The 26,130-nt window shown below is 62.4% G+C and overlaps 1 protein-coding gene across 6 annotated transcripts in view; it reads left to right on the top strand.

The window, feature by feature from the left end:
- Positions 1 to 26,130, top strand: part of SDK1 (sidekick cell adhesion molecule 1) — a 786,274-nt gene that overhangs the window by 731,610 nt on the left and 28,534 nt on the right. For all 6 annotated transcript variants that reach the window (XM_067012701.1, XM_067012698.1, XM_067012699.1 and 3 more), the window contains 5 exons: positions 7,830 to 7,945; positions 9,746 to 9,932; positions 11,652 to 11,789; positions 18,289 to 18,450; positions 19,033 to 19,158. In XM_067012701.1, the coding sequence (XP_066868802.1) occupies positions 7,830 to 7,945; positions 9,746 to 9,932; positions 11,652 to 11,789; positions 18,289 to 18,450; positions 19,033 to 19,158 (729 nt within the window). The remainder of the gene's footprint in view (positions 1 to 7,829; positions 7,946 to 9,745; positions 9,933 to 11,651; positions 11,790 to 18,288; positions 18,451 to 19,032; positions 19,159 to 26,130) is intronic.

Genomic DNA, 26,130 nt, shown 5'->3' with positions numbered 1-26,130 from the left:
ATCCCAGATGTCCCAACAGCTCGCGCCTGATTAGACCCGGGGCCGAGGTCCGCCCTGTCCCTGAGACCCAGCAGGAGGACGGACGTTGTCGGCTCTTCAGTGGAGGGGGCAGGACTCACTCTGCGTCCGGCGGGACGTGCCCGTGCAAAGCTCGGGTCGGCGGTGGAACGTCCGGGCTGTATCGCTGGTTCCACGGTCCCCGGGGGAACGGGCGGACATGCAAACTCAGTATTTGTGACCCTTCAGTCGTTTCAGGCTGGCATCCGGGTTGCCTTTGGCGTACGCGTTGCTTCGGAAGACAGGAGAGTATCTTGAAACTCTTGCTTTGGTTGTCGTTAAAGGCTCAAAACACCGCTCGAGGGCTGCGGGTTCTGGCTGCCTTGTCCGGGCTCCCGGTGTGTGGTTCCCGCTAGGACGAGAGGAAAGTCCCACGCGTGTCCGCTCCCCTTCCTGGCAAGCGAAGGCAGCCCTCGAGCCTCGGGGGACGGTCGAGGGTTTTGGAGGCGCGCTGGCCTGGGACGGCGCGTGAAGCCCAGCAAGCGGCGCTCGTCTGAGAGGCGTTTGCGCGCCGTCCCTTCCCACAGCGCACAGCGCCCTGTCCCCGGGCGTCCCCAGGGCAGCGCTCGTGGAACGCAGGCCGCGAAGGTGTGAAAAGCACGGCAGGTGCTCGCCGTTTCAGTGGCCAGCCTCGCCTGCCGGCGCAGCAGCGGTGCCGTGCGCAGGTAGAGGCGTGGCTCGCACCTGGGCCGTCAGCGGGTGGAACGGCCGGTGGACGGCCTGCCGTGGCCCAGGCGTGTGTCGGCGCCATCGCTTAGGCGGGAGTCGCCTGAGTCGCTTAGATGGGAGTCTCCATCTCCCGGAGGAACAGGGGACGCTCCGAGATCATCACCCGGTCCCCCCGGGGCTCGGCCCCCTCGGCGCGCACACCCACGAGCCAGTGCCTGGAGCGCGGCCCGGGGCTCCCGCGGAGGCGGCGTCTCCAGCACCCGACCCGGGGCCGCAGGGCCCGGAGGTGGAGTGGGTGCAGACTTTGCCCGTCCCCTCGCCGTGCGGGGAGAATAGCAAGAGACCGCTGGGCCTTTGCCGCCTCTCCGGGCCCTCTGCCCTGCACCCCTGACCCCAGGACGCCTGCTCTGAGGCCCGCGTGGGGAAGGAGACAGCGAGCCCAGCGTCCGCCTTGGTTTTCAAGTGCTCTGCAAGCGCGGTGGGGGCGGGGTGGCAGGGGCAGATGCGCCGAGAACTCGGTGCGCCCCCGGAACCAGGCCCGTAGAGCAGTCAGACGCGGCCCCGGGCGCGGGCAAGAGGGAAAGCCACCGGCCCTGGTCGGGCCTCGTTAATTAATGCTGGGACAGAGGGCGGGGCAGGGGCCCCCCGGAGGTGAGCTGGCCCCCAGGCCCCTCCCGCGGGAGCGCTAGGAGCCTCTGGAGCCACCCTCCACCCGTCCTCCCCGCCCCGCCGGACTGACCCTTCCTGGGCCCAAACCCCACCCCGTCGCTTTTCCGGCTCCTCGCGTCCGCGCATCCCCGAGTCTGTAGGGAAGCACGCTGTGCTCCCGAGAGGGGCCCGTGGGGGCCTCCAGCGCGGGGCCCAGTCTGCCCGCCAGGAGGACCTCGGCTGCACCAGGCCCACCCTGCATTCCTCCAGCCACGGTGGGGTCAGCCGCTCCCCCAAACGCGGGCACCCGCCTCGCGCCCCCCGGGCTCCCCACGCCGCCCTGCCCAGGCTCTGGCCGTTCCTAGCCGACACGGGAGCCCGGGAAGCACTGGTAGAGAAATGACATTATTCCTAACTTTATTTCCATCGACGTAGGAAGGTTAGAGAGAATATTTTAACGCGTAGCACTTTATTTGGAAAGGATCGCAAACGCCACACAGTTCGACGGAGTCCGCGTCTTCGGCCAGAGTCTCCAGAGAACCATGCGGTTTACCCAACTGGTGGCTCGCGGCGCGCCCCTCGCCAGGCCCCTGCGGGCGGGGGGACCCCGGTCCTGCCCGGGACGAGGGCACACGCTCTGGGCAGAAGGGAAATGGACTCCCGTGGGTCCTGGAAGGGGCTGAGGCCATCCAGGGTCAAGCCCCACGGGGCGGGCCTCTGAGTGTCCCCGAGCTCGGGGCGGGGGGGCAGGAGCGGGGCTGCAGCTGAGCTTTGCGGGCAGGGTGGACGCTGGACCCTCCACGCCAAGGAGGCGCCGCCTCCACGTGGGCCGCTGCGGAGACGGCCACCCAGGGTCGGGTATTCCCGCACGCCGCCCGCTGGGCTCCCAGCAGCGCGGATGGAGCCGGGGATCCCGATGTGCCGCGACCCCGCGTCCCACCCGAGCCCACGTCTCACCCCAACCGCTGGCCCAGCCCTCTCCCTCCCAGTCAAGCTCTTCGTGAAAGAGCCTGCTTGCTTTCGCTTGTCTTACGTTGTTGAACTTGGGGAAACGAGGGAAGTTGGAAGTAGACAGGCCAGGGTACAGAACGCTGTGCGCTCCGCCACCAGGCACGGTGACCATCTTCCCCCATCTCGCCCCCCACCTGCGTCTCTGCTCCCCTGTTCTCAGACGTCGCGTCCTTTCTTGTAAACGTGGTATCGTTTTATTCAAAAATACCTGGATGTGTCTCTGAAAGAACTCTTTCAGAAATATACGTATAGAACCACAAAGTCAGGATCACACCCAGAACAATTAATAACGGCTTCTCAGCACAGTCGGTGCCCCGTCAGCCCGCAGACGCCCAGGGAGCCGCCCGCCGTCCCCACCCCGTTCTCGGCTCCCCGGCCGCACTGCCAGCTCCCGCCCCTCTGCCCTCGGAGCGCCTCATCGCCGGGTCGAGTGGGTGCCGCTCAGCCCTGGGCTCGGCCTGACCTCTGACCCTGGCTGACTCCGGCTTGGTCTCCGTGGCACCTGGACGTGGGAATTGCAGGCAGACCCCTCCACCCTTGCTTGTGTCCTTTGCCTTGGCTCACAGACGCACCACACCTGAGGTGTGGGGCTTAAAGTTTACCTTTGTTTTACAGCTGAGAAAAACAAGCACCAAAGTTTCCAGAGGGTTCTCCAGGAATGCTTAGCTGGTCAGGGGTCCTGGGATGCACCGGTGTGGCCACTGCATCCAAGGCCACTGTTTTTCTCTTAGAGAGCAAGGCCCCTCTGGAATCAGCATCAGAGCGGAGAGACACGGGGTTCAAAAATGTGGAAAATCAGGGCTTCCCTGGTGGCGCAGTGGTTGAGAGCCCGCCTGCCGATGCGGGGGACGCGGGTTTGTGCCCCGGTCCAGGAGGATCCCACGTGCCGCAGAGCGGCTGGGCCCGTGAGCCGTGGCCGCTGAGCCTGCGCGTCCCGAGCCTGTGCTCTGCCAACGGGAGAGGCCACAACAGTGAGAGGCCTGTGTACCGCAAAAAATATACAAAAAAAAATGTGGAAAATCAACCAGTCTGTGCCCTAGTAGAGTAGGGTTCCAGACCAGGCCCTCAGGCCAAACCCAGCCTGTGCCTGTTTTTATAAATAAAGTTTTATTCAGACGCCCACTCCCTTACCTACAAAGGCAGAGTTGCGTTCTTGCAGCAGAAACCTTCTGTCTCTTGAAGCTTAAAATGCTGCCTGGCCCTTTATGGAAAGCTTCCCAACTCTGCCCTGGGGAAGTAGCTTGGGCCCTAGAGACAGCCGACTCCAGTTCAAATCCAGTCCGTCCTGGGACAAGTGACTTAACTTCTCTAAGCCTCAGTTTTCTAAGGGGGAAAATGAGCATAAGATCCTTTCCCTACAGCTTGAATTTTGTGAATACAAACTACACGGGATGCAGTTGGTTAATTAGGGACCGTGAATTGTGTTGTGCGGACCAGGTCGGCTCCAGTACAGTCGTGGTCTGTCGGGACCTGGATCTGGCCGTTATGGGAAACTCACTCTGCAGGCAAAGAGGAAAAAAAAGAAAACCCACAACAGTCGCGAGCAGTGTAGCAGGTTTGCTCGAGTGACTTCTAACTTTGCGTCTGGTAACGGTGACAGCAGTGATTAAGCTGATAAGATGGTGTGAGCAGTGTTGTTGGTGGGAAAAGAAAGGTCACCGCTGGGTGAAACCAAGTGCTGGGTTTGTTCGACACTAACCTTTACCATGGAAATACCCGTAAGAAAAATATGCTTGTTCTACGAGTCTGGAACTCTCTGGCCTCCACCTCCTTTCAGGTTGAAACCACTGTTTTTAAAATACACTCTTTGGACGCGCGGCGTCCTCGGGCTGTCCTGGTCCGCAGCTGGAGCACCCCTAATTCTGTCCACGTGTGCGAACGGGCTCTGTCAGAGCTAAGAGCCCTCGTTAACTCACCCTGTCCTTGGTCCGAGGCACCTGTAACCAGAACCGCTCAAGCTCCTGCACTGCTCCGGAATTCTGTAATTCTGCCAGGACATCCACCAGTTGAAAAGGCCAGGAGCTTATCCTAGATTTCCCGTGCAAACTCCTGGGGCCAAGGCCACAGCTGGATCCGGGCTGGTTAGGAGGACACGTTGACCTTAACAGAGGGTGTTTCACTGGAACACCGCGAAATCCTGCGTTTACGACAGGGGCCACGCCAAATTGCAGCCAGCCTCTGGAAGCCCGGAGAGTGCAGCCTGGCCTTGGGCTGGGTGCCTTCCCTGAGGAGCTTGCACTGGTCGGGGTGCATTAGTTTATCTGCTGCTGGGTAACCAGTTGTCCCAACGTGGCTGCTCGGACAGCACACACCTGCTACCTCGCAGAGTCTGTGGGTCAGGAATCCGGGCTCAGCGCGGCTGGGTCCTCTACCTTGGGGCTCTCACGGGGTGTCACCAGGCCTGCAGCGCTGCCCAAGGGCTTGACCAGGGAGGGCCCCTTTCTGAGCTCACGGTGGTTGTGCACGGGACCCCGTCTGCCGGGCTGACAGGCAGAGGCCTCCCCCCGGTCCTCGCCTGGCCACCTCTGCGTGGAGCATCAGCGTACGGGCTGGCTTCCTCAGGGGGAGCTGGCGGGGGGGCGGTGCGAGAGGAGCCAGGAGGGGGCAGCAGCGGGAGGTGCAGCTCAGGCCCCCTGACCTGCCCGCAGGAGGCTGCCCACCCCGCCGCGCCCGCCGCGCCCTGCGTGTCCGGAGGATCGCGTGGGGCCGGGAGCAGCCGGAGTGGGGTCCCTGGAGCTGCGACCAGGATCCACGGTGACACACCTGGGCTGCTCTCGGTCCACGCGGGAGGCACCAGGGAGACGGACATCTAGACGCGTCAGCGCGTGGTGGCTCGACCGCCTGCCGTCTCTACGGGGACAGAGCCCGCACAGAGCAGTGCCCTATGTGCCCAGATAAACCCTCGGGCGATCATCTGGGCAGAGAGATCACCTCGGGGACGAGCTTGGAGGCACCACGTGCCCTTGGCCGGGCCTTGCTCTGCTCTCACACCACCCGTTTCATTGCAGCTTGAAAACCCTTTACGTCTGATATTTCCTCCAATCTTACAAACAATGGAACTGCAGCTCAGAGACTGGACAGAGTCCCAAGTCCCGCCAGCTGAGCCCAGACCTTAAACTCACCAGCCAGGGCTGCTTCCACAGCCTCCCAGCTGTGGTTTCTGTAGCCTGGAGTACATGGCATTGATTTTTTTGAAAATAGTTTTTGTGACCAGTTTCCTTATTCTTCTTGCTAAGCTTCCTTGGAGTTTTTTTTTTGGTCCTGGCTCAGCAGTGAGGTGATGGAGGACAGGCTGGGGGCCGGAGCTCGGCGGGGAGGACGGCAGCGGGGGTGAGATGCGCTGGTCCGAGGGGGCTGCTCCAGCAACCCAGGCACGGCACGTGGGGCTGAATCCCCTTCATGACAGAAAACGATTGCACTGGGGGTGTAGACAGACGGCCTTCCTGCAAGTCAGAGTCTCCCGTCAGGGTTGGAGACCCCGAGGATCTCAGCAGCCAAAGAAATAAGTCTTGAAACCGGCGTGCTTAGCTCTGTGTTCACCTGGGTTTCTCCCTCCCCTGCCGTGTTAGCATCACAAAAGTCCTTGTCACCTGCAGCATTTTTGTGGCGAGAAGGGGCTGTGCTGTAGGAACAGCTGGGGGGCGTGGAGCCCGCTCAGCCTGGGGACAGCGGCGCCTGGGCCTCGGCCGCCCGGGACGGGACCGGGGGTGGCGGTGGAGGGAGCCTTTGTCCAGCCCATGTCGACCCCAGAGCCGTCGCGGGCCCTGGGTCTGGCTGTGCTTCGAGAGGGAAACTTGGGGGACGGGGGCGGGACCACGCACACATGGTCCTAACCCACGGCCAGGGTAACGGCCGTGCTCAATTCTGCCTTTTTCACATTTTAATCGCACAACAGTAATTTTGTGGTAGAGTCGCCCATGGCAAACATGCGGAAGACATTAACTTTATTTATGTTTTGGATTATTAATGTGGCTGTTAAAATTCCTCCAGTTAGTCTTGATTGAACTGTTTTTTTGTGTGATTCTGTTGTTTAATGGAGCGGTAAATAAGAATTTCTGATACAGAGGCTGAGCGTCTGTCACCACCACCTGGTGTGGGTTATTAACATTTCCATTAACGGCAGGGTGGGCAGCGATAATACCGGAGCCACGCAGTTAGAACAAAATAAATAGTTGGCGTCAGGCTGAGTGGGTGTTAATTACTATTTTATTCTAGCCGGGGCGGCGGGGGAGCCGGCAGGGGAAGATGCCCGGAGGGGTGCCTCGAGGAGGTCATCCTCTCCCCAGGAGGCCTCTCCAGAGAGACCGTGAGCTGGGCTGTCTCCCTCCGACGCCGACGTGTGGTCCTTTGCATTCATGGCCCTAAGCAGACTTGCGTCAAGAGGCAGCGCCCGGGCCGCAGGCGGGGCCGCGGAACGTGACGGTGCTGGGTTGGCGCCCCGCCCCTGCAGCCACGCCCCCGACAGCTCCGCGGAGCGCCCCGGGGGCGGGGTCACCCAGGCGGGAGGAAGGAGAGGCTCCCGGGAGGCAGAGGACAGCCCGGCCAGAGGGGAGAAACGTCCCCAAACGTACACGCGCGTCCTCTGCATCGTTCCCAACTTACCGGCGGCTGCCTGCGAGGCCACGGCCGTGGCGCCCTGTCGGTCACCTTTCACCTTTGAGCTGCACAGTGTGGCCCTGCTGACACCAACACAGCACCCGGGGGGCCCTCGGGGTTGCGAGGGAAGGAGTGGGACCGGGTCCTCCCGGGGGGCGCGGGGCTGTGGCCTCTGTGCTCCGTCCCCGAGGAGGGGCAGCCCCGGGTCTGCAGACGTCAGCTCCACCCGGAGCAGGGCTTCATACCCCAGGATCCGGGACTCGTGGGGGGAACACAGATGCCTTTACTTATTTATTTTTGGCCGCGAGGCCTGTGGGATCGTAGTTCCCCGACCGGGGATCGAACCCAGGCCCTCGGCGGTGAAAGCGCGGAGCCCTAACCGCCGGGCTGCCAGGGAACTCCCACAACTGCCTTCATTTTCTCCGAGTTCCCCCTGGAACTTAGCATCTCCCTCGGTTATGAACGCGGCGACGTAGCAGTGCCGCGTCACCGGGGCCTGGGACTCTCTCCGCGGCCGCGCCCCCGGCCGCGCCCCCGTCGCGGCGAGACTGGCTGGTACCGCGCCGTCTGTGCTCATCCCACGTGGCCTCGGAGCCGTCGCTGGAGCAGCTCCTGAGCCTGACTTCAGGGCTCGGTCACAAGCACGTGGGTTGCTGTATCACACCTTCGTTTTCCACAGCTGTGCCGTGTCTCGATGTAACGGGTCTGCTTTGGGATCCTCCAGATTGCATTTCCCACCTCTAGAGGCGTGGTTCTGAGAAGGGTCGGCGGTCACGCTGGCGTGCAAGCGGGGTGGCCCGGGGCGGGGTCTCGACGCTTCTCAGCGGCCCCCTCTGCTCTCTCCGCAGCCCCGGCCGCGGCTCCGCAGCGCGTGCAGGTGACCCCGCTCACGGCCAGCCAGCTGGAGGTCACGTGGGACCCGCCGCCGCCCGAGAGCCAGAACGGGAACATCCAGGGCTACAAGGCAAGGCTCTCTCTCGCTTGGTTTGGCTCTTGTTTCCAGGTCACTTGTGGGCCGGGGTCGGTGGCCTAAATCCCCAGACCTCCCGAGGGCTCCGCTGGGACCCTGGCTGCCCTCGGCTCACCCGGCCCTCTCGCTTCCCCCCCTGACTCAGGCCGACGGCCCCTCGGCCCCCGGAGCCCGGGCATCGCCGAGCGGCTGGGACAGGCTCAGCCTGACCTTGCCTCTGGCCTGGGAGAGCGGGGCCCGGTTCCCCGCGCAGCCAGCAGCGCCTCCCTCCCCCTGCACCCCCTCTGGGAGTCTCCGCCGCCTTTGCTGACGGTAAAAGGGAAGCACCCAAGAGAACAGGTCCCCCCCCCCCAGCCCTGCCCTGGGTCCGAGTCTCTTGTTCGGTAGGTCCAGGATGGGGTCCGAGGAGTGCCGTGCTCCTGGGAGCCTCACTTTTGCGAACCCTTAACACTGAACTGTCGTGACTCCACATTCAGTACCCAGAGGTGGGATCCAAGAAAGGCAGCAGCCCGTTGCAGTCCGAGCGTCAGGTGACGAACAGTGACACAGAGTTGCGGGGGCAGCGAGCCCCCCGCACCGTTCCACCTCCAGCGTCACCCCTGCGTAGGGGGCTCGGGCCCCGTGAGGTCAGCGCAAAGCGTCTTGAAGTCCCCTGTCTGGCCTGTGGAGCCCCAGCTGATCAGCCCTCAGACTCGATGGGCTGGCCCACCCCAAAGACTGCTGGGCCAGTTACATGTCCCTTTACCAATGACAGTGGTAGGTGTTTTGTGAAAATAAATAGCATCCTCCACGGCAGCGCACCTGCAGTGATTAATGAGGCAACGGAAAGTCCCCTGAGCCCGGAGGCAAGGTGCTAGTTATGTATGTCCACAACGTATTTCCTCGTTTCCTCATCATAGAGACATTGAGCCTGGATATTGATTTCAGGTTAGCAAGGCCTGTCCAAGCAGAGCGTCTCGTCTGGTCAGCTCACGGAGCGGAAGCTGAACTGCGTCTTGCGGGTGGATGTACAGCGAGGCTGCCCCGCCAGCTCCGCTCCAGCCCGGCCCCGCCCGGCAGCCTCGGCTGCTCCGCGCGTGGGCCGGCGGCTCTCTCGGCCTGGCCCGTTGTAGGCCCACAGAGCCGAGGTGGACCCGTGGATTGGGGCTGCCTTTGGGTGGCCTGGCTGGCGCCGGCTTGGGCAGTGGTTCTCGGCCAGCTGTCTAGGGAAGCAGTTCTGATGACCTTAGCAGACCTTTGTGTGCGGGCATCGCGTTCGCCCACGAGCGCATTACAAACTAGACGGGAAGAAACGGAACCCAGGAGAAACAAGGGCTGCTCCAACAGGGCTGAGCTCTACGGGGTTCATCTCCGCGTTATTTGGGGCTGTTTTGATATCCAGAGTATTGGGTCGCGTGGATCCAAGCCTTCGATCTCAGCCTTAAAGAAAACGTGGGAGCGTAGGGTAGCAGTTGGGGGCTTGTTCTACCCACAGGCTGGAGCAGGGGGTAGGTTGGTCTCCCTTCTGTCCAGAAGCTTGGGGGAAGGGGCAGAGCCCCCAGAGCCAGCCCTGTGAGAGAACAGGCACTTTCCTGGCAGCCAAAGGAGATGCCACCGAAATGCCACCTCCATCCTCAGGCCCCGTCCACCCTGGCCTGGCCTCCGCCACCCCCGACTCTGCAGAGCACAGCTCGGCCCCCGGGAGCTCTCAGGCCCCGTCTGGCTCAGTGGCCGCCTGTCCCCAGGCTGAGAAACAGAGGGGGCGCCACCCCCTCCCTCCCACGCTGGCCTCCAGCCTCTGGCTCTTTCTGGCAGATCTACTGCTGGGAGGCGGACAGCCAGAACGAAACGGAGAAGATGAGGGTTCTGTTCCTGCCCGAGACCACGGCGAAGCTGAAGAACCTCACCAGCCACACCAAGTACCTGGTCAGCGTCTCGGCCTTCAACGCCGCTGGAGACGGGCCCAGGAGCGAGCCCCGGCAGGGCCGTACCCACCAGGCCGGTAGGAGGACAGTGTGTTCGCTTGCGACGGCCTGGCTCACCTCCCTGCCCTGGAGCTGTTCCCCGAGCCTCCCTCTCCGTTCCCGCTCCGCTCTGCCTGTCCTGTGAGCCAGATCCCGCGCAGCGGGGCATTTCTGGGTCCGACCCACGTGGTGTCCCCAGCGCCCAGCCCAGACGTGCTGCCGGGAGCCGCCCCGCAAACGTGCAGCGGGGGCGGGGAGGCGAGCGCAGCGTCTGCAGCGGGGGCCGGGCTTCCATCTGCGCGGGGCCTCGTCCGTCACCGGCACGACTCGCTCCAGGCCCCCGGGGGCTTCTCTCAGGGTCCAGATCCCGGGTCAGGGGGAGCTCCTCGTATGTTGATGTGCTGAGCCCAGGCCGCAGTGTTGGCCTCCCCGGGCCTCTGGGCCACAGGGTCTCCCGGAAGCAGCTGGCAGGCAGGTCCTAGGGTGTGGCCGGGCTGCCCTGCCAGGGGTCACACTGCCTGTGACCTCCTGTCCTCGCCTGGGGTACGTTCTGAGCTGCTCGCTCACTCTCCTGCGGACTCTCAGAGTCCCTAGTGGTTTGGGGCGCTTCCCGAGGCTGACCGGGCTTCCCGAGGGAACGGCGGCTGGGCCCCGGGTCCCGGGAGCTCTGGGGCCTTCTTGAGGTGCAGGGAGTAGAAGGCTGGCCTGTACGTTAGGGAGCCCGTGGGGCAGAGAGCCAGCGGCTCAGGGCTCCCCAGCCCTCTGTGGGCTCAGCCTTCCCGGGAACAGGGACTCCCTGTGAGATGACCTGGACTGGGTTGCAGTTACTGCGTCCTTGGGGCCCGTCCAGCGGCCCGGGAGGGGCTGTCTGTGGATTGTGGGCTCTGAGCGGGTAGGGTATGGGCAGACCCGTGGGGCCGGGGTAGGAGGTGGAGGCCCTGGGGCGCTGCGGGCCTGGCGGGTCACGGGGCCAAAGGGCCCCCAGGGACGGGGGAGGACGGAGGTGGGGCAAGTGGGGGCCGATTCAGTGGGCATTTCTGAGCACGGAGGGGAAGCCAGCTAGGGGGGCGTCAGTGCCCGCTGGGGTAGGGGCAGCTCTGGGTGCCAGCACCCACCCGGCCCTCCCACGGGGCCCGGGGAGACGGGAGCCGCGGGCGGGGTCGGCGTCCTCCCTGGCCACACAGCGTCTGCCTCTGCGTCTGCCAGGAGCTTCTTCCGGCTCGGGGTGGCGCGTGAGCTCCCCCGTCTCCAGACCAAGGGGGACGGTGAGATGGCCGGGCGCCCGCGGGATTTCAGATGAGGAGCAGTATGCAGGGGTATCCTCGGAGGCCTCTGGGCCCCCCAGGAGGGGAGGAGAGGGGAGGGGAGGGGAGGGGAGGTGAGAGCCCACCACCCCCCAGAGGAGCAGGTCTGGAGCCCGTGGAATCCTCCAGCAGGTGCTAGAAGATGGCGCGGACCGCACTTCATTTTCTGTTTCCATCCGTTATTTGTTTTTATGCCTTTGTCATTGCATCTCTCAGGCTCCTTTGTGTTTAAACACCGCCGTTTTCTCTGCTCTTCTCGGGAGGGTCTGAGTTTCTGCTTGACCCTGGGAAGTTCGGAGATGATCAATAAGTGTCCTTTTCATCCGCGGCATTGAGACTTCACTAAGTTGGAGATACCATCTAATAAGATCTCTATTCCACGCAGAGGCGTAGACACGTATGTAGATGACGTAAAGGGGCTTTGGTGAACGTCCTCTCTGTCCCGTCCTCCAGCTCCCGGGACCCCCAGCTTCCTGGCGTTCTCGGAAGTAACCTCCACCACGCTGAACGTTTCGTGGGGGGAGCCCACGGCAGCCAATGGCGTCCTGCAGGGCTACCGAGTGGTGTACGAGCCCTTAGCGCCTGTCCAAGGTAAGCCTCCCGGCTGCGGGGCAGCCCCCGTGTACACGGCACGGCGCCGGGAGGGGCGGGTGAACTGACTGAGCGCGCCCGGGGTTCCACACGGCCCTCTCCGCGGGGCCCCTGACCCGGCCTCTTGGTCACCCAAGACCCGCCTCTCCTGCTGCGCCTGAGATGCCAGTGCTTGTCCCACCCTGGGCGCCGCAAGCCGGAGCCACGTGGGCGGCTGGGCCCGGACACTTCCCTCGGGTGCTCCTCTGGGGCTGCCTTCATTCTTCCGGTGTTTACTCAGCGAGGTTTTTGTTTGTTTTTTGTGTCACGGGGGGGAGGCTTTTTGGGCCGCACCTTGCGGGATGTTTCCCCACCAGGGACTGAGCCCGGGCCGCCGCAGTGAAAGTGCCGCGTCCTAACCACTAGACTGCCAGGGGACTCCGCTCGGCAAGTCTCTTTGAAGCGCCTGCTGTGTGCCAGGTGCCGTTCTAGATGCTGGAGTCTGTGGATCCAGGGAAGCTGGGATCTGAGCTGCCTTGTTCATCGAGATCCTTGCTTTCCTGAGTGCAGTGAGCTGCGCTCCAGGGAGGAGAGAGCAGCACACGAGCAGACACACACACACACACACACACACACACACACACACACACACACAGTCAGATAGCCATCAGCGCCACGAAGAAGAGCGTGGGACCGCGTGAGAGCGTCGGGCGTGGAGCCGGGGGGCAGGCGCCGAGAGACAGGAAGGGCCCAGGCGCCCAGCGCCCGAGGTGAGACTGGCCCGCAGAGGCTCTGTCACGCGGGGCCTGTAGGCAGAGGGCGACGCCAGTCGGCCGGGCAGCCGCAGGGCCAGTGACACGGGGCCGAGGTGGAGCCAGAGGCACCGGCTCTGAGTTGCAGGAGACCGGGATCCCCAGCTGAATCAACCCCAGCGCCACCAGCGGGGCTGGCAGGGGGCTCCGGGCGGGGTTGATGGACGGGAGAGGAGAGGACAGGTGCAGGGGTGGACAGGGCGGCGGGAAGGAGCTGGGCCGGGCCGGCACGGCTCTGTCCCCGCGCCCCTGCTGTAGCTGTGCCGCCGGCTCTGTGTGGATTTGGTTTCTTACCCACTCGTCTCTGCCCGCTGCCCCACTCCCGGAGCGCACACTGAGGGCCGAGCGGGCGTTTCTTTCTGTCCCCACTGTGTGCCCGGCGCTGTGGTGCAGAGAAGGGAGGTGAGGCCCTGGTCACAGACACAGACAGACTGTAGAAATTATAGATTATTTAATGTCTGGGAGGAAAAGGTATCACCAACACATCAAATGATGTTGGCTCTCCATTTAAAGCTGTGATAGAAGTTTCCTTTCAAAACAAGCACGTTCAAGTAAAACGGGGAGTTGATTTGAAGAAGAAAAGTTAAGCCCTAGATTTTATTTCATTGAATCTACACTGCCATGGCCTGTGAGATTCGTTGTCATTTTACGAAGTGCTGAGAAAGAAAAAATGCTTCCACTGAACCACGGCCCGGTCCTCTTGAAGCATCGGTTCCGAGCTGCATCCCAAATCAGAGATGTAAAACCGCGAGGGGGAAAATGTGCGTCTCAGAGAATCGATGCACTTAGGTAAATAACAGTAGAGGTGACAGAGGGTCCTTCCTGCCTCTCGCGTGAACTTAGGTAAATAACAGTAGAGGTGGCGTGTGGATACGGTTTGGAAGACAGCCAAGAGGCTGGGGGCCAGCACTGATTTCGCGTGCTCCGCGGTATCTTTTCAGGACCCGGCACCTGTCTGGGGACAGGTGGCCTGGGCGTGGCTTGGGTCGAGGTCCAGAAGGAGGTGGGCCACGTTCTTGCTCGTTCAGTAGAGAGGGAGGGAGGGAGGGAGGGAGGGAGGGAGGGAGGGAGGGAGGGAGGGAGGGCCGAGAATTACTGGAGACTTTCATTTTGCTCACCAGCACTCCCTGCACACGTGCGCGCGCACAGATCCCACGAGCCCAGGTCCCAAACACCTTTTCGAGGATGTTAACCCACTAGTGCTGTTCAGATGGGAAAGGGTTGCCAGGAATGGTGCCCGACTGGCCTCCGCCTCCTTCCTCACCCAGACCGTCAGTGAGGTTTCCCACGCTTCCTCAAGTAAGCGACTGACTGCCGGGCAGAGCATCTGTGGGGGTAGGTTTGCACAGTCCTTCCAGAAACCCCAGGGCCCGCACCTGTCTCCTTGGCCTCCAGGCAGGGCCACCGCCCGGCCGAATTCCGCAGCGGGGCCTGGCTGTGCCCCCCCCTCCCCGTTACCCTCGTCTGCACGGTCGGGCGTTAGAATTGCTGCCGGGTTGCCGCAAAGCTTCCCCTCGCCCGCCCCCCGCCCCCCGCCTCATCGCCGGGGGGGCGAGGCAGCGGCTCCGGTTCCCCGGTGTCCTCGGGGTTGAGCTTGCTTGTCTGTTCCACGTTGTTTGGACAGCCAGGTTCACCGCGAGCAGCTCACAGGGCTCTCCCTGTGCTGCCGTCGACGCGACCCCACCCAGCACGCCGGCCAGTAGGTGCCGTCCCTCCGGCACTGACCACGCGCCAGGCCGCACCCACCGCTCTCGCGTGTTCTCTCCTCGTGCTCACCGCAGCCCTGCGATCTGTCCTCGTGCCACAGACAAAGCGGTCGGGCTTCAGGCCCTTAAGACATTGTCCGCGGCCTACGCTTGGGGAATGGGGTGGAGGGGGGCGGGTTCGAACCCAGGCGGGCGGGTCCAAGAGCCGCCGAGGCCTTGTCTGTCACACGACGGGTAACGTCCGTCCGGAGCACCTGTGTCTCTGTGAACGTACACGCGGTGGCGAGCGGCGGAGAGGAAGGAGCCCGAGGGGCCCCCAGGAAAGCATGTGGCTTCCCGGCCGCTCCCTGGAGAGACAGCAGGTGCAGTCACTTGGGTCACGGCCGTCTTGGCCTCGTTTCACAAGTAGCGAGACGCCCGCCGTCCGCAGCAGCGTCCCTTGTCTGTGGGGAGGCCCGCCGCTCTCAGCCTGGGTCTCCGGCCGGCGTGCCGGCCCCGCCGTCGCAGCAGGGACGGGGGCTCAGCCCCGCGCTCGCTCAGCCGCCGCCCCGGCTCCTGCGCCCTCAGCAGCACGCTGTCCAGACGCCAGGCTCTGGCTGTGCACGTCCCAGACCCACTGACGCCTGCTCGCCTGTCAAGTGGCCGGTCCAGGGCTGGGGCCACCCCACATGACAGTGACGGTGACAGGAGGCGTCCGGCCCGGCCCGAGGCGTCGCAGGGCTGCCTCTAGCACCAGGCCGGCACTAAGCCGGGCTCCCAACCGCAGGCCACCCTGCCCCCCGACAGCTCGGGCCCTGCTCCCGCTGGGGTGAGGCCGGCCACAGGCCTCGTGCCTCCCCCGGCCTCCCTGGCAACCAGCAGACACCCCTTCCCCAGGGGCAGAGCTCACCGATCCACTGCCCTGGTGCCGCCCTGGTGACCCTGTGACCTTCCCGAAGTGCCCCGCTCACTGCCAACCCGGCATCACGTCACAGGATCCCACCACGAGCCCGCCTGGACCGCGGCCCCCGGGCAGATGCCAGGGACGTGACCTCTCCGTCCTCTTGCCTTGGCGGACAGCCGGCCACCTGCCGGGCATGTGAGGACCAGCCACAGCTGCACGCGGGAGCCTGGCCGCGGTCGGCCCAGCAGGGCCAGCAGATCGCGAGCTGACTCCACGGTGGCCGCCATAAGCCCCTGGGTGCTGGGTCGGCCTGGCCACCGCGGAGTGTGAGAGCCGCAGCCGGGGACCCAGGTGGATTGCAGCGCCCGGAGTTTAACGCACTTTCCAACAGTCACAGCAGGGCCTGGAACCCGGCCCCCCTGACACTGCTGTGAGGGGGGCACTCTGCCCACTCAGGACCGACGGGAGACGGAGGCCTGCAGAGGTCAAGTGCGTCGCCCGGCGTCACATGGGGAAGGAGTAACAGGCCCGGGACGGGCTCCAAATCCCGGGGCATCTGCACTCCCCGTCCCGCCGGCCGACCCTGCGAGCTTCAGAGGGAACCTGCCCTCGGCCGGTCACGGGGCAGCGGCGCTCGCCCTGGGCGCCTCTCGGCCAGGTCTCTTTGGGGCGTTCTGACCTGCGACCGCGCCGTTGCGTAGCCGAGCAGGCCCGACACCGTGGACAGAGTCGTGGGTGAGAACGGAGAGGCTGAACGCCAGGCCGTGGCTGTGAAAGCACCACACGGCTTCCCGGACCCGCTGAGGGCGGGCTGCCCGGCCCCTCGGGCCCTGGTCCAGCCCTGGCTGCCCTACGTCCCCACACCCGGGCCCATCCCTCCCCAGCGGCCCCCAGTTCCCCGATTCTATATCTCCTCCCCTTAGGGCGGCCGGCTGATCTGATGGGTGTGCAGGCCTCTTGGAGGGCGTCTCCTGGAGAAGCCTGGCCCTCACCCCCTTCGCCGTTGGATCTGGGATTTAGGCAGGGAACCATGAAAGTAGTAAGCAGGACTCCGAACCGTTTCAGCGCTCTCATCTGCCCCAGAGGACCCGCGCGTCTCCCAGAGATACAGCTGCAAACGTAGGGAGGACCTCGAGCGTCTTTATTTTATATTAACTCTCTGCGGTAACGCCGGTTCCCTTGTGAAGATCACCGAGGCTGTGATGTTTCTGTTGATGTACACATACGCAAGTTTGTGGTAAAGACAGTAGAAAAGCGGTGGTAAAGCAGTGACCTCACCCTGGGGTGACCCTTCTCCGTGCCCCTCCCCCAGGCCCGGGCAGCGCCTGGAGGGACACCTGCAGACCCCTGTCAGGCCGCCCGCAGCCCAGGCCCCGGGAACAGGGGCGTCGACGTACCGCCGCGCTGTGGACCCCGGGTCCCTCCACCAGGAAAGTAGCCCTGGCTGCGTGGGGAGCCCCCAGGCCCTCGGAACACTGAGCCGTGTTCTTGGGAATCTGATTCCATAGAAGAGCTGTTTGTACATTTTCTTACGTGTTTGAAATGGAAGTATTTCGGGCGACTTGCACCCTGAGGTTTGGAGTGCAGGGCGCGGTTTTAAAGTTGACGAGATAGATAAGACGCGGACGTGGTTGGGACGGGGTAGACGGAGGGGAGCAGACTAGCTCTGCCTCCTGGCCGGACAGAATTCACAAAATCTGTGGGTGGGGTTGGTTTTGCTCTGAGGAGAAGGAGGGCATTTTTTAACAGAAAAAGGGGCTGCTCTCCAGGAAAACTTTATACCTGGCAGGATCCCGTGTGTTCACTGGTGACAGTCAACCACGGGTGCAGACTCTCACCCCTGAAACCCCACTCCGGAGCCACGCAGCTGCGGGGCGGCCCCTGTGCAGAAAGGGCCCCGCTTCTCTGCCGAGAAGCTCCAGTCACGCGAGAGCAGCCCAGCTTGCTCCGAAATAACTTGGAAGAGGATCCCGTAGCTGAACACATGTTTCATAAAACGCACAATATGAAGACAGCAAACCGACTAGAAGGGGTTCTGGAGACCCGTAGGCTCGGAGGAATTTGCTCTGATGACTTTGAAAGCTGGAGCCACTTTGTAGCGAGGACACACGTCGTTGGGCCCCTCTGAGGTCAAGGCCACCCTCGGATTCGAGGTGCAGATAACACCGGCCGGTCGCAGCGAGGGCAGGTGGCCCCTTGGTCTTGGGAAGCACGGCCGTTCTCTGTGGGGGGGACACGGTGGCGGACCGTGGGCAGCGTCCAGCAGACGCTGGACCCGGGGCAGCAGGCACCCGGCGTGGCTCTTCTGCACGACCTCTGCTGACAAGTCCAGGAACTGCCCCAGCCTGACATCCTCCTCCAAGAGGTGCCCGACAGACGTCGGCGTGTTGAAGGCTCTGAGAAGTCCCGCAGTCTAGAGCTTATGTAGCTTGTTTTGTTTGAATGCTTCATTTTCAGACTTGCTTTACCAAAGAACCCTATTTTCCCTTCTGGAAAACGCTGCGTCTGTGTACTTTTCCGTTTGTACGCCCCTGCCAAAGCGTCCAACCTCCATTTTCTCATTAAAGCTAGTACACCCAGCATCACCTCTGCTCGGTGCCTGCGTCTGTCAGGGAAGCGTCTCTGTGCTGGCACCGGCCTGTGGAGCTGCGTCACCCCCGCTCTCCGTGGTGACGCGCTCGTTCCGTTTCAGGGTCTGTGGGTGAAGTCGTCACGCGTTGCCGAAGCCTTTAGGCCGTAGGGTGGTCCCCACGGGGGGGCCGCCTTCAGCCCACACGCAGAGCCTCCCTCCGTCTCCCTGCTCCGCGTTCTCTCCCCGGACGAGGCTGGGAAGCCCGGGGCCGCCTCCGACGTGACGCGGGGCTTTGTGCGGCTCCGAGCCAAGTGGGGAGGGACCCTCCGGACGTCGGGGGGTGCCAGGCGCCGGGGTTCTCTCCCGCCCGACGTGGCCACTGAGCCGGGGCCTCCCCCCGCGTGCCGTGGGCGCGCTTCTCCCCCGTGTCGGCGCCCGCTTCCCAAGCTTAGACCCTCGTGGCGCTCACGTGTGCTGAGGGTCGGCCATTCCCGCCACTTACAGTCCCCGCGCTCAGGGCCCCTCTCGCCCCTCCCGGCGGCTCTAGGCGTGAGCAAGGTGGTGACGGTGGACGTGAAGGGGAACTGGCAGCGCTGGCTGAAGGTGCGCGACCTCACCAAGGGGGTGACCTACTTCTTCCGAGTGCAAGCGCGGACCATCGCCTACGGGCCCGAGCTGCGGGCCAGCGTCACGGCCGGGCCGGCCGAGGGTGAGTATCGGGCCTCCCTCGTCCCGTCAGGGCTCGGCCTGCGCTCCCGACGAGCCGTCCTGGACGCTCAGAGCTGGCGTCCGCTCAGGACCCGTGGCCCTGCCTTCCAGGCCGTGAGTTTACCGAACGTCTAGCACGTGGACGCGTTCAGTGCGGGCGAGCAGGTCCTTAGGTGTTGAGCGTGTCCAGTCTGTGTTGGCTTTCTGGGGAAAGAACGAAGAGAAAAGAAGTGCATTCGATTTTTGAAATAAGATACGTAAGAAAAATTTGAAGTTTTCCTGTCACGAATAGGAGCCACGTGGTTCCCTCGGCACAAATGCCCTTGGCCTCTGTTTCCGTGCTTTTGGGGGAGAGGGCAGTGGGTCGAGCGGGCACCTCCTCGCCTCAGCTCTCCTAATGCTCTGATGGACCCTGTGAGGCCAGTGTCAGCCCCACCCCGACTTTCAAGATGAGGGACCGGGACTGACCCAGGGTGAGCCCCCAGGCGAGCCCCGCCTGGAGGCCTAGCAGCAGAGCTGGCCCCTCTGCGGGCCCAGGAATCCCGGGCCAAAGCCCACCAGCTCTTTTCTCCTCTGTCCACAGGTTCCCCGGGCTCCCCTCGAGACGTCTCGGTCACCAGATCCGCCTCTGAGCTCACCCTGCAGTGGACGGAGGGCCGCGCGGGCAGGACGCCCACCACGGGCTATGTCATCGAGGCCAGGCCCTCAGGTAGGGTGGGCGAGACCCCGAAACGGTGTCTCTGCATCTGTTAAAGAGAGGGGACGTGTCAGAGCTTGGGGCCTCCCCGGGCCAGCATTTCCCCGATGACATGGAGACAGAGGGCATTGACTCGAAATGAGGGGCTCCCTCTCACTCCCCCACCCCCCGTCGTTTTTTTACTTTTAATATTTATTTATTATTTATTTATTTATTTTGGCCGCGCCGGGTCTCAGATGCGGCACGCGGACTCTTAGTTGCGGCCTGCGGGATCTAGTTCCCTGACCAGGGATGGAACCCCATTGGGAGCGTGGAGCCCTACCCACTGGACCACCGGGGAAGCCCCCGTCCCCCCATTTCATAACCACGGCTGCACTAGCAGCAGCCTCACGGCCATCAGACCCGTGGTGTTCCCCAGGCTTAGCGGAAGGATGACCGTCACTCAGATACACGTGCGTGAGAACTTAGGGTCCCTGAAGCACGTTCTCGGCTCCGCGGTGAGACCCACGAGTGTTTTCAGAGGCTCCGCTCGAGATCTTGGTGGAGAGCGTCCTGCTCATTTCGGATCACTATGAACCTTCCCGTTAGCAGTGAAACCCACACGCCACGCGCTGAGAGCCAGGTTGAGACCCGCCCCGACCGCATCCGCCCTAAGCGGGCTTCCGCCTTCTCTCTGTCCAAGTACTACCTAAGGGCGGTCGTCACTGGAGTCAGATGTTAGAGCTGGAGCTGGGGGGGTATCACCCTCGCAGGAGCCCCGGGCACATTCACCGCGACCTTCGGACGGCCGTACGGCTCAGCACGAACACCGGAGCGTGAAAGCACGCGGCGTGCCCGGGACGCGCTTGGAAAGCGGATCGCCGGGCCCCGCTGCCAGATGGACTGTGGCGCTGCGAGCACGTCCGTGCGATGTTTACAGAAGCCCTTTGAGCAAGAGGGGAGATCCCCAAAGCTGCAGACGCCACTGTGCCACAGGCGTCCCCCCTCCCCACCAAACGGCTTTTGAAAGAGTACTGGTTAGAAGTGCCTTCTAGAAACTTCTAAGGAGAAACCTAGAACATCAAACCAACACAGTTTCTACGCAAAGGCGATGTGAATGCTTCTTTGGCTCAAGAATGCCCATGTTCGGCCCCCGGGCCTGGGGGATCCCGACAGTTTCTGAGAAGCAGGGCATTTGGCCTTTTCTGGAAATGGAGGGTCCCAAATCCATGACGGGGCTGGACTCGCCAGAGGCCTCTGTGGTCAGTTGTCCCCCCGTACCTCTGAAAGCAGTGGCCCCCAGAAGAGCCAGCCAGCCAGCTCTCTGCTGGTGACATCTGGCCCGGGGCACTTTCGGAGATCAACAAGTGCCACTGCTGAAAGGCCCTGTGAGGTCTGTGCCCAGACTGAGGCCGTGGAGGCTGCACTGACCTCAGGAGGCAAAGCCGTTGGCTCCCCAGATCCAGGGAAAGCATTCGTTGCAAAGGTTGCCTCGCTCAGGCCCCCCAAGGGGGGCTCCATCAGCTTCGACGGGAAAAAAATACGTTTTTATCTTCACTAGCCGTCTAACTGAAATTTAGCTTTCCCTTCACTTATAAACACAAGTTAGTCTGCTTGGCTACTGGGACCGAGTGCCAAACACTGGCTGGCTTAGATAATAGAAACGTGTTCTCTCTCAGTTCTGGAGGCTGGAACCCCAGGTCGAGGTGTCGGCAGGGTTGGTTCCCTCTGGGGGCCACCGGGGAGGATCTGGCCCAGGCCTCTCCCCCGGCCTCTGGCGTGTCACTGACAACCTCTGCGGGTCCTTGGCTTGTAGCAGAAGCATCAGCCAGACCCCTACCTTCCTCTTCACGTGGCCTCCTCCCTGTGTTTCTGTCTGTGTCCAAACTTCCCCCTTTTAGAAGAACCCCAGTCGTATTGGATTAGGGGCCCCCCCCCATGACCTCATCTTAACTAATTACGTCTGCAAAGACCCTGTTTCCAAATAAGGTCGCATTCTGAGATACTAAGGACTAGGCCTTGAAGGTACGAATGATGAGGGGACCCAGTTCAACCCATCACCATAGGTGAGAAACCACGTAAGTAACTGCAGTACCTGTGAAACCGCCAGCAGTAGAAATCACAGCTATGTTCACATCACGTGCCAGCTGTGCCGGGATTTCCCAAGATCCTTCACACTCATCACGGCGTTGAAATTACGGTCGTCTGCAGACCCCTCCAGACCTTCTTATCGAACGCGTTCATGAAGAAGCGAAGACTTCTGAGTTCCCTGGGATAAGGGTGTCACCTCAACGCACATCTCTCCACCACATCTTCCAAAGACCACGTGGCTTAACGAGGGTGCAAAGAAAACCCACGTCATCCAGACCTTCTGCGTAACCAGGAGACGGACGCGACTGTGAACTTGCGGTTACTGCTAGGCATCTATGAGCATCGACCAGCGTAACTGGTTTCCTTTTCAGTTTTATTTTACGCACGAAAACCATGCTGAGATGGGGTCCTTCAGAGTCAGCGGGTTGCCGGAGGGTCCACGGCACCAAGAGAAGATTCGGAAGCCTTGCTCTAGAGGACACGCACCCAAGACTCCCGGCGGGTCCTTTCCTTCCACCTGAAGCCTTGTCTCCCCGACAAGAGTTAAAGATCCCAGTGGACAGTGGCTATAAAAGGGCCCCACGAGGCACCCCCTGAGGCGATGGAAACGCTCTGGATCAGTGTTACCAACCAGGGCTCTTGGCCTCCTTGCTCAACAGAAATTGATCAGAGGCCAGACAGGAAATTCAGGCAAGGCTTTATTGCGGGGGTGCGAGAACAAAAGCAACAGCTTCCCTTGCTGGCTCACTCCCTGATGGGGGTGGAGCAGGAGGGAGGGAGCTTGTTCCTTACGGGGGCTGAGGGTGGGGGCGTGTGCAGGAGTCGGGCCTCCCGTGTGCAGGAGTCGGGCCAGAGGGGAGGCTTAGGCGGTCTGCCCCCCTCCTAGGTGGTGGTGTGTGCAGGGGGCACGCTCAGCACCCTGCTTTTGCTCCAGTCTCTTCCAAAGGGGCAGCTGGGTTTTGGGGTCTCTGTATCTTTTGGGTCCAGAATTTGTCCCAGCTGGGCGTACGTGCAGTTATCTTTAGTCTCATGCATTTCTTTGGGTTTTGTTTCTCGAGGAGAGACGTGTCCAGGCGCAGGCACTGCAGCAAAGGGGCCCATCGGCACTGTGTCGACATCAGTTGCCCGGTTGCGCCGGGCTGTAGTTCCCCGACGTGACCCCCTTGCGGGGGAACGGGGGGCTGGAGCACGGGATAAAGGACACGTGGCACGCCTGTGCTGTTTCCCACAGCTGCACGGGAATCTGCCGTTTTCCCGAAATAAAAAGCTTAGCTTAAATGCTTTTTCTTAAATCTCCACGGACGGTCTCCTCACCCTGGCCAGTCAAATGCACTGTCTCTCTGAAACCAGCACCTTCGTGTCAGTGAGCGGCCTGCGGGCAGCAGGACTCCCCACCAACCGGACGCAGGCGGGCGGACCTGGGATCCTAGGCCTCGCGAGCGCCCGGGCCCGTCCCGGGCTGGGGAGGGTGGGTCCTCAGGCTCCCTGGGGAGCCGGTTACTTTCCCCTCGTCGCTGCTGCCGTGGCTCACGCATCTGCTGTGATGAAGGAAACGGGGTGCCTGGTGGTTACGCGTGCAGCTTCAGGGAGCCTGGGAGGTGGCGCAGCACTGACGGATGTCACCCCACACCCGAGGGCCTGGCCCAGACGCGAGCCTCCTGCGGTCAGCTGGCGGGCGGACTCACCGCGCCGCTACCGGAAGGTGGAAGCTGACCCACGGGGACCGAGACGTGCCCGGAGACTGGCCCCGAGGGCACTGTCGTTTTCAGCGCGCCCCGAAGACTCTGCCTCACTTTCTCAACACGGGAAAGCGTGTTGCGGGCGACTTCGACTGGACCAGGGCAGGCTGCCGGCCTCACCGTCCAGCCACTGAAAGTTGAGAGAGGCGCCCTCTCCCCCCCGCCGCCCCCCGCTTAACGGAGGAGGCCTGCAGCTCCTTGGAGTCAGATGAAATGCACTCACGGCTTGTCAGTATTTAAACACCTCGCCAGTACCTTGGGCTTCGGATCTCCGCTGTCACCTACCACAGGCCTCGTTACACAGAACAGTAAATGCTGCGTCCTCTCCCTCTCGCCCCGAAGCTCTTTGGCGACGCCCTCTCCGGGCAGGACGGCGGTGCCTGAAGGGAGCTTGGTAGTGGTGTTGGGCCCCGGGAGGGGTAGATTTTAATAGGGGGCCGCCCGGGTTCCCGCCACCGCGGGCGTCTGCGGAGACGGAGCCACTTTGGGGGCCCCTGGCTGCCTGCCGCCCGCCCGCCTGGCCTCGTCTCCGTCTTGCCCTTGGAAGGCGTGGAGCTCGTCCGCGTGGCCGGCGCGGGGAGGAGGGTGGTCCGCAGGCTCCAGCGGCCGGGCGGGCGGCCCCCGCAGCCTTGTGCGCCTTCACGGGAACCTCCGCAAGTTCTGCTGATGCCCCAACGTGAAGACACCGAATTGAACGGCCGCTGGTGAAACTCACACGGGACTAGGACACACCCCCCCTCTCGCTCCTGGAGAAGGGCCGTCAGCGAGTGTGGACGCGGCCCCAGGCGCCACAGGACAGCCTTGCCCAAGATTCATTCCTCCGGTTGGGCGAAGGTTCCCTCCCAGCCCCCAGTCGGTGTTGCTAAGCTCCCAGGAAGGTGGTGGAAACTATGCGGTGGGCATATGCAGATGGTTTATTTACACAAATTGTCCCGAGGCATTTTACTGTATAGATCAGGGAACCTAATTTACATATTTACACAATAGACCAGAACGGCACTAAAGGATCTATAAATATACCTTCCTCTCCGCAGCAGCCGCGAAATACATATTTAGGATGTACCCAACGCAAGGCAGAGATTGCGTTGCTTTTTTCACGAGTGATGTATTTAGCCCAGAGAGGAGAGGGGGTTAGATGGGGCAGCGCCCCTGTCCCCATGGGCCCCTCCCTGCCCACTTGCAGTCCTCCTGGGGGGCCTCCAGGCCCCTCCCCACTCATTCTGTCCACTTCTCATCTTTGCCCGCGGGACTTCTCAACTGAACAAAGAAGAAAAATCAGTGCTTTTCAGAAGGTTTAAAATCCATGGAAGGTGCCAAGTCAGCGTCCTCAGCCCGAGGGCTGCAGCTGCAGTTCTGACTCCGTCACTGGCCCGCGTTCACTTCTTCTCTCCCTCACGACCCCGAGTTGACAGGCTGTCGGGCTCTGCAGCCATTTCTCTCTGGGCTGGGTCCCGGGTCCCGGGCCATCCTTTGCATCCTTTGCGTTTCGAGGACATTCATCTCCTTGGGTGTCCTGCCTTCAGCAAGGATCGGATAACATACAATTATTTTACCATCAGATGTATTTAGCCTCGGGCGTAAGCCCCACCTGTTGCAGTTCAATCTCCGACCCAGCCCAGATACACCAAGAGAAGTGGCAGCGTTTAAGACATAAGCAGCTACCAGGCTCAGAGCTGCAAGCCGACGTCCCGGCGCTGGTTATGTGAGTTAGTGGAGCCGGGACCCTTGGGCCGTGAATGACAGTTTCCCTCAGCGTGGAGACCCTGCTGGACTGTCCACGAGGTCAAACGTCTCTCTCGGCATCTGCCTTGAAAGCTGCCCCAGACGTAGGCTTCTGGGCGCCGGCAGGGTTCGTGGAGCGCGACCCTGGGATCCGGGAGGGCCGCGTCCCTGCTCCCCGGTTGGCTGCGAGGGCACGGCCAGGAGCAGAGATGCCGGGGCCCCGCGCCGGAGAGGAGCTGCCTTGCGCCGAGCGCCGGAAACAAGTGCGGTCGGGGCAGCGACCCGTGTGGACTGGCGGCGCTCGCTCTCCTCGAGGATGTTCAGCGTCAGCCGCTCTCCTTTTTTAGTAGACAAATACTGCCGTGGGGCAGCCAGGACGGAGAGCTTATGTCCTTAAAGGAAAACCAGCCGGTGGGGCGCACGTGCGTGAGCGCGTGTGGCGGCTTTCCTTCCGAGCCCGGCGGGGATGGAGCCGTGCGAGCGGAGTGCGGCTTGTCAAGCAGCGTTCAGCCACTTTCATTTCTCCACGGTCCCCCCACCTTCACACCTCGAGGTGGCGTCTTCCCGGCAGTGTCACCGTAAGGAGAGGCCAGGAAGGTGCTGGGCGTCCAGGAAGGGGACCCAAGCCCAGCAAGATGCCACAGACACCCCGCCACAGACATCAAGAGGCCCCGGCCTGAAGGTCGACGTGACTCCCGGGAAGGTGGAAGTCCTGGCCCCGCCCGCAGGGCTGGTCCTCGGGCCTCTGGCATTGGCCACCCAGGGACGTGGCTTTGGGAAGCACGGGCGACTGGTCTCCTCGGGCCAATCACGAGTTCCCCACGCGAGGGTGATGTAGGAGTAGGAGCGCCCCCCAGTGGGGAGGGAAAGCAGGCTGGGGTCTGCTGAGCACCGGGCGGCGGGGTGACCTCGCCTGGAGTCTGACAGCCGGCTGATGGCATCCCCAGAAAAACACAAGGGCCCGCACTCCCCTCAAGTATTGATTGAGAATGTAAATCCAGGCCCGGGGATTATCCGGGTGCGTGGAAAATCAGTTGCACAAATCTCGTTATGCTTAATAGTTCCGCAATGTTATTTCTCCCCCTAGTTTGTAGACATACTTTTCTCCATCGTTGATTTATTGAGATATTTAACCACATAATACAAGCGAGGAGAACAATCCACAGTGGAGAGACGGAGCGGATGCTCCTGCCGCAGCCGCCGGGGTTTTCTGCCCGCCGTGGTCGCGGTGCGACTATTAGCGCGGATAAACAGCCCCGGGAGTCACAAGTGGAGCCTAAACTGCTGAGTATGCTAATTTTGGAAAGGCAGAAATAAGCAGAATAAAAGTGCGGAACTTCCTTCAGAAGGAGATTCTCTTGGTGGGGCTCCTCCCCTCGCAGCGTTTCTCAATGTAAAGTAAATCTTGTGTTGAGATTCTGTATCAATATTTTAAAATGTTTTTATGAAAAAT

This window comes from Kogia breviceps, chromosome 14, assembly GCF_026419965.1.
Source record: "Kogia breviceps isolate mKogBre1 chromosome 14, mKogBre1 haplotype 1, whole genome shotgun sequence".
Taxonomy (NCBI): Eukaryota; Metazoa; Chordata; class Mammalia; order Artiodactyla; family Physeteridae; genus Kogia; species Kogia breviceps.
Note: the sequence above shows the minus strand (reverse complement) of the source record. Positions and strands in the feature narration are given on the sequence as shown.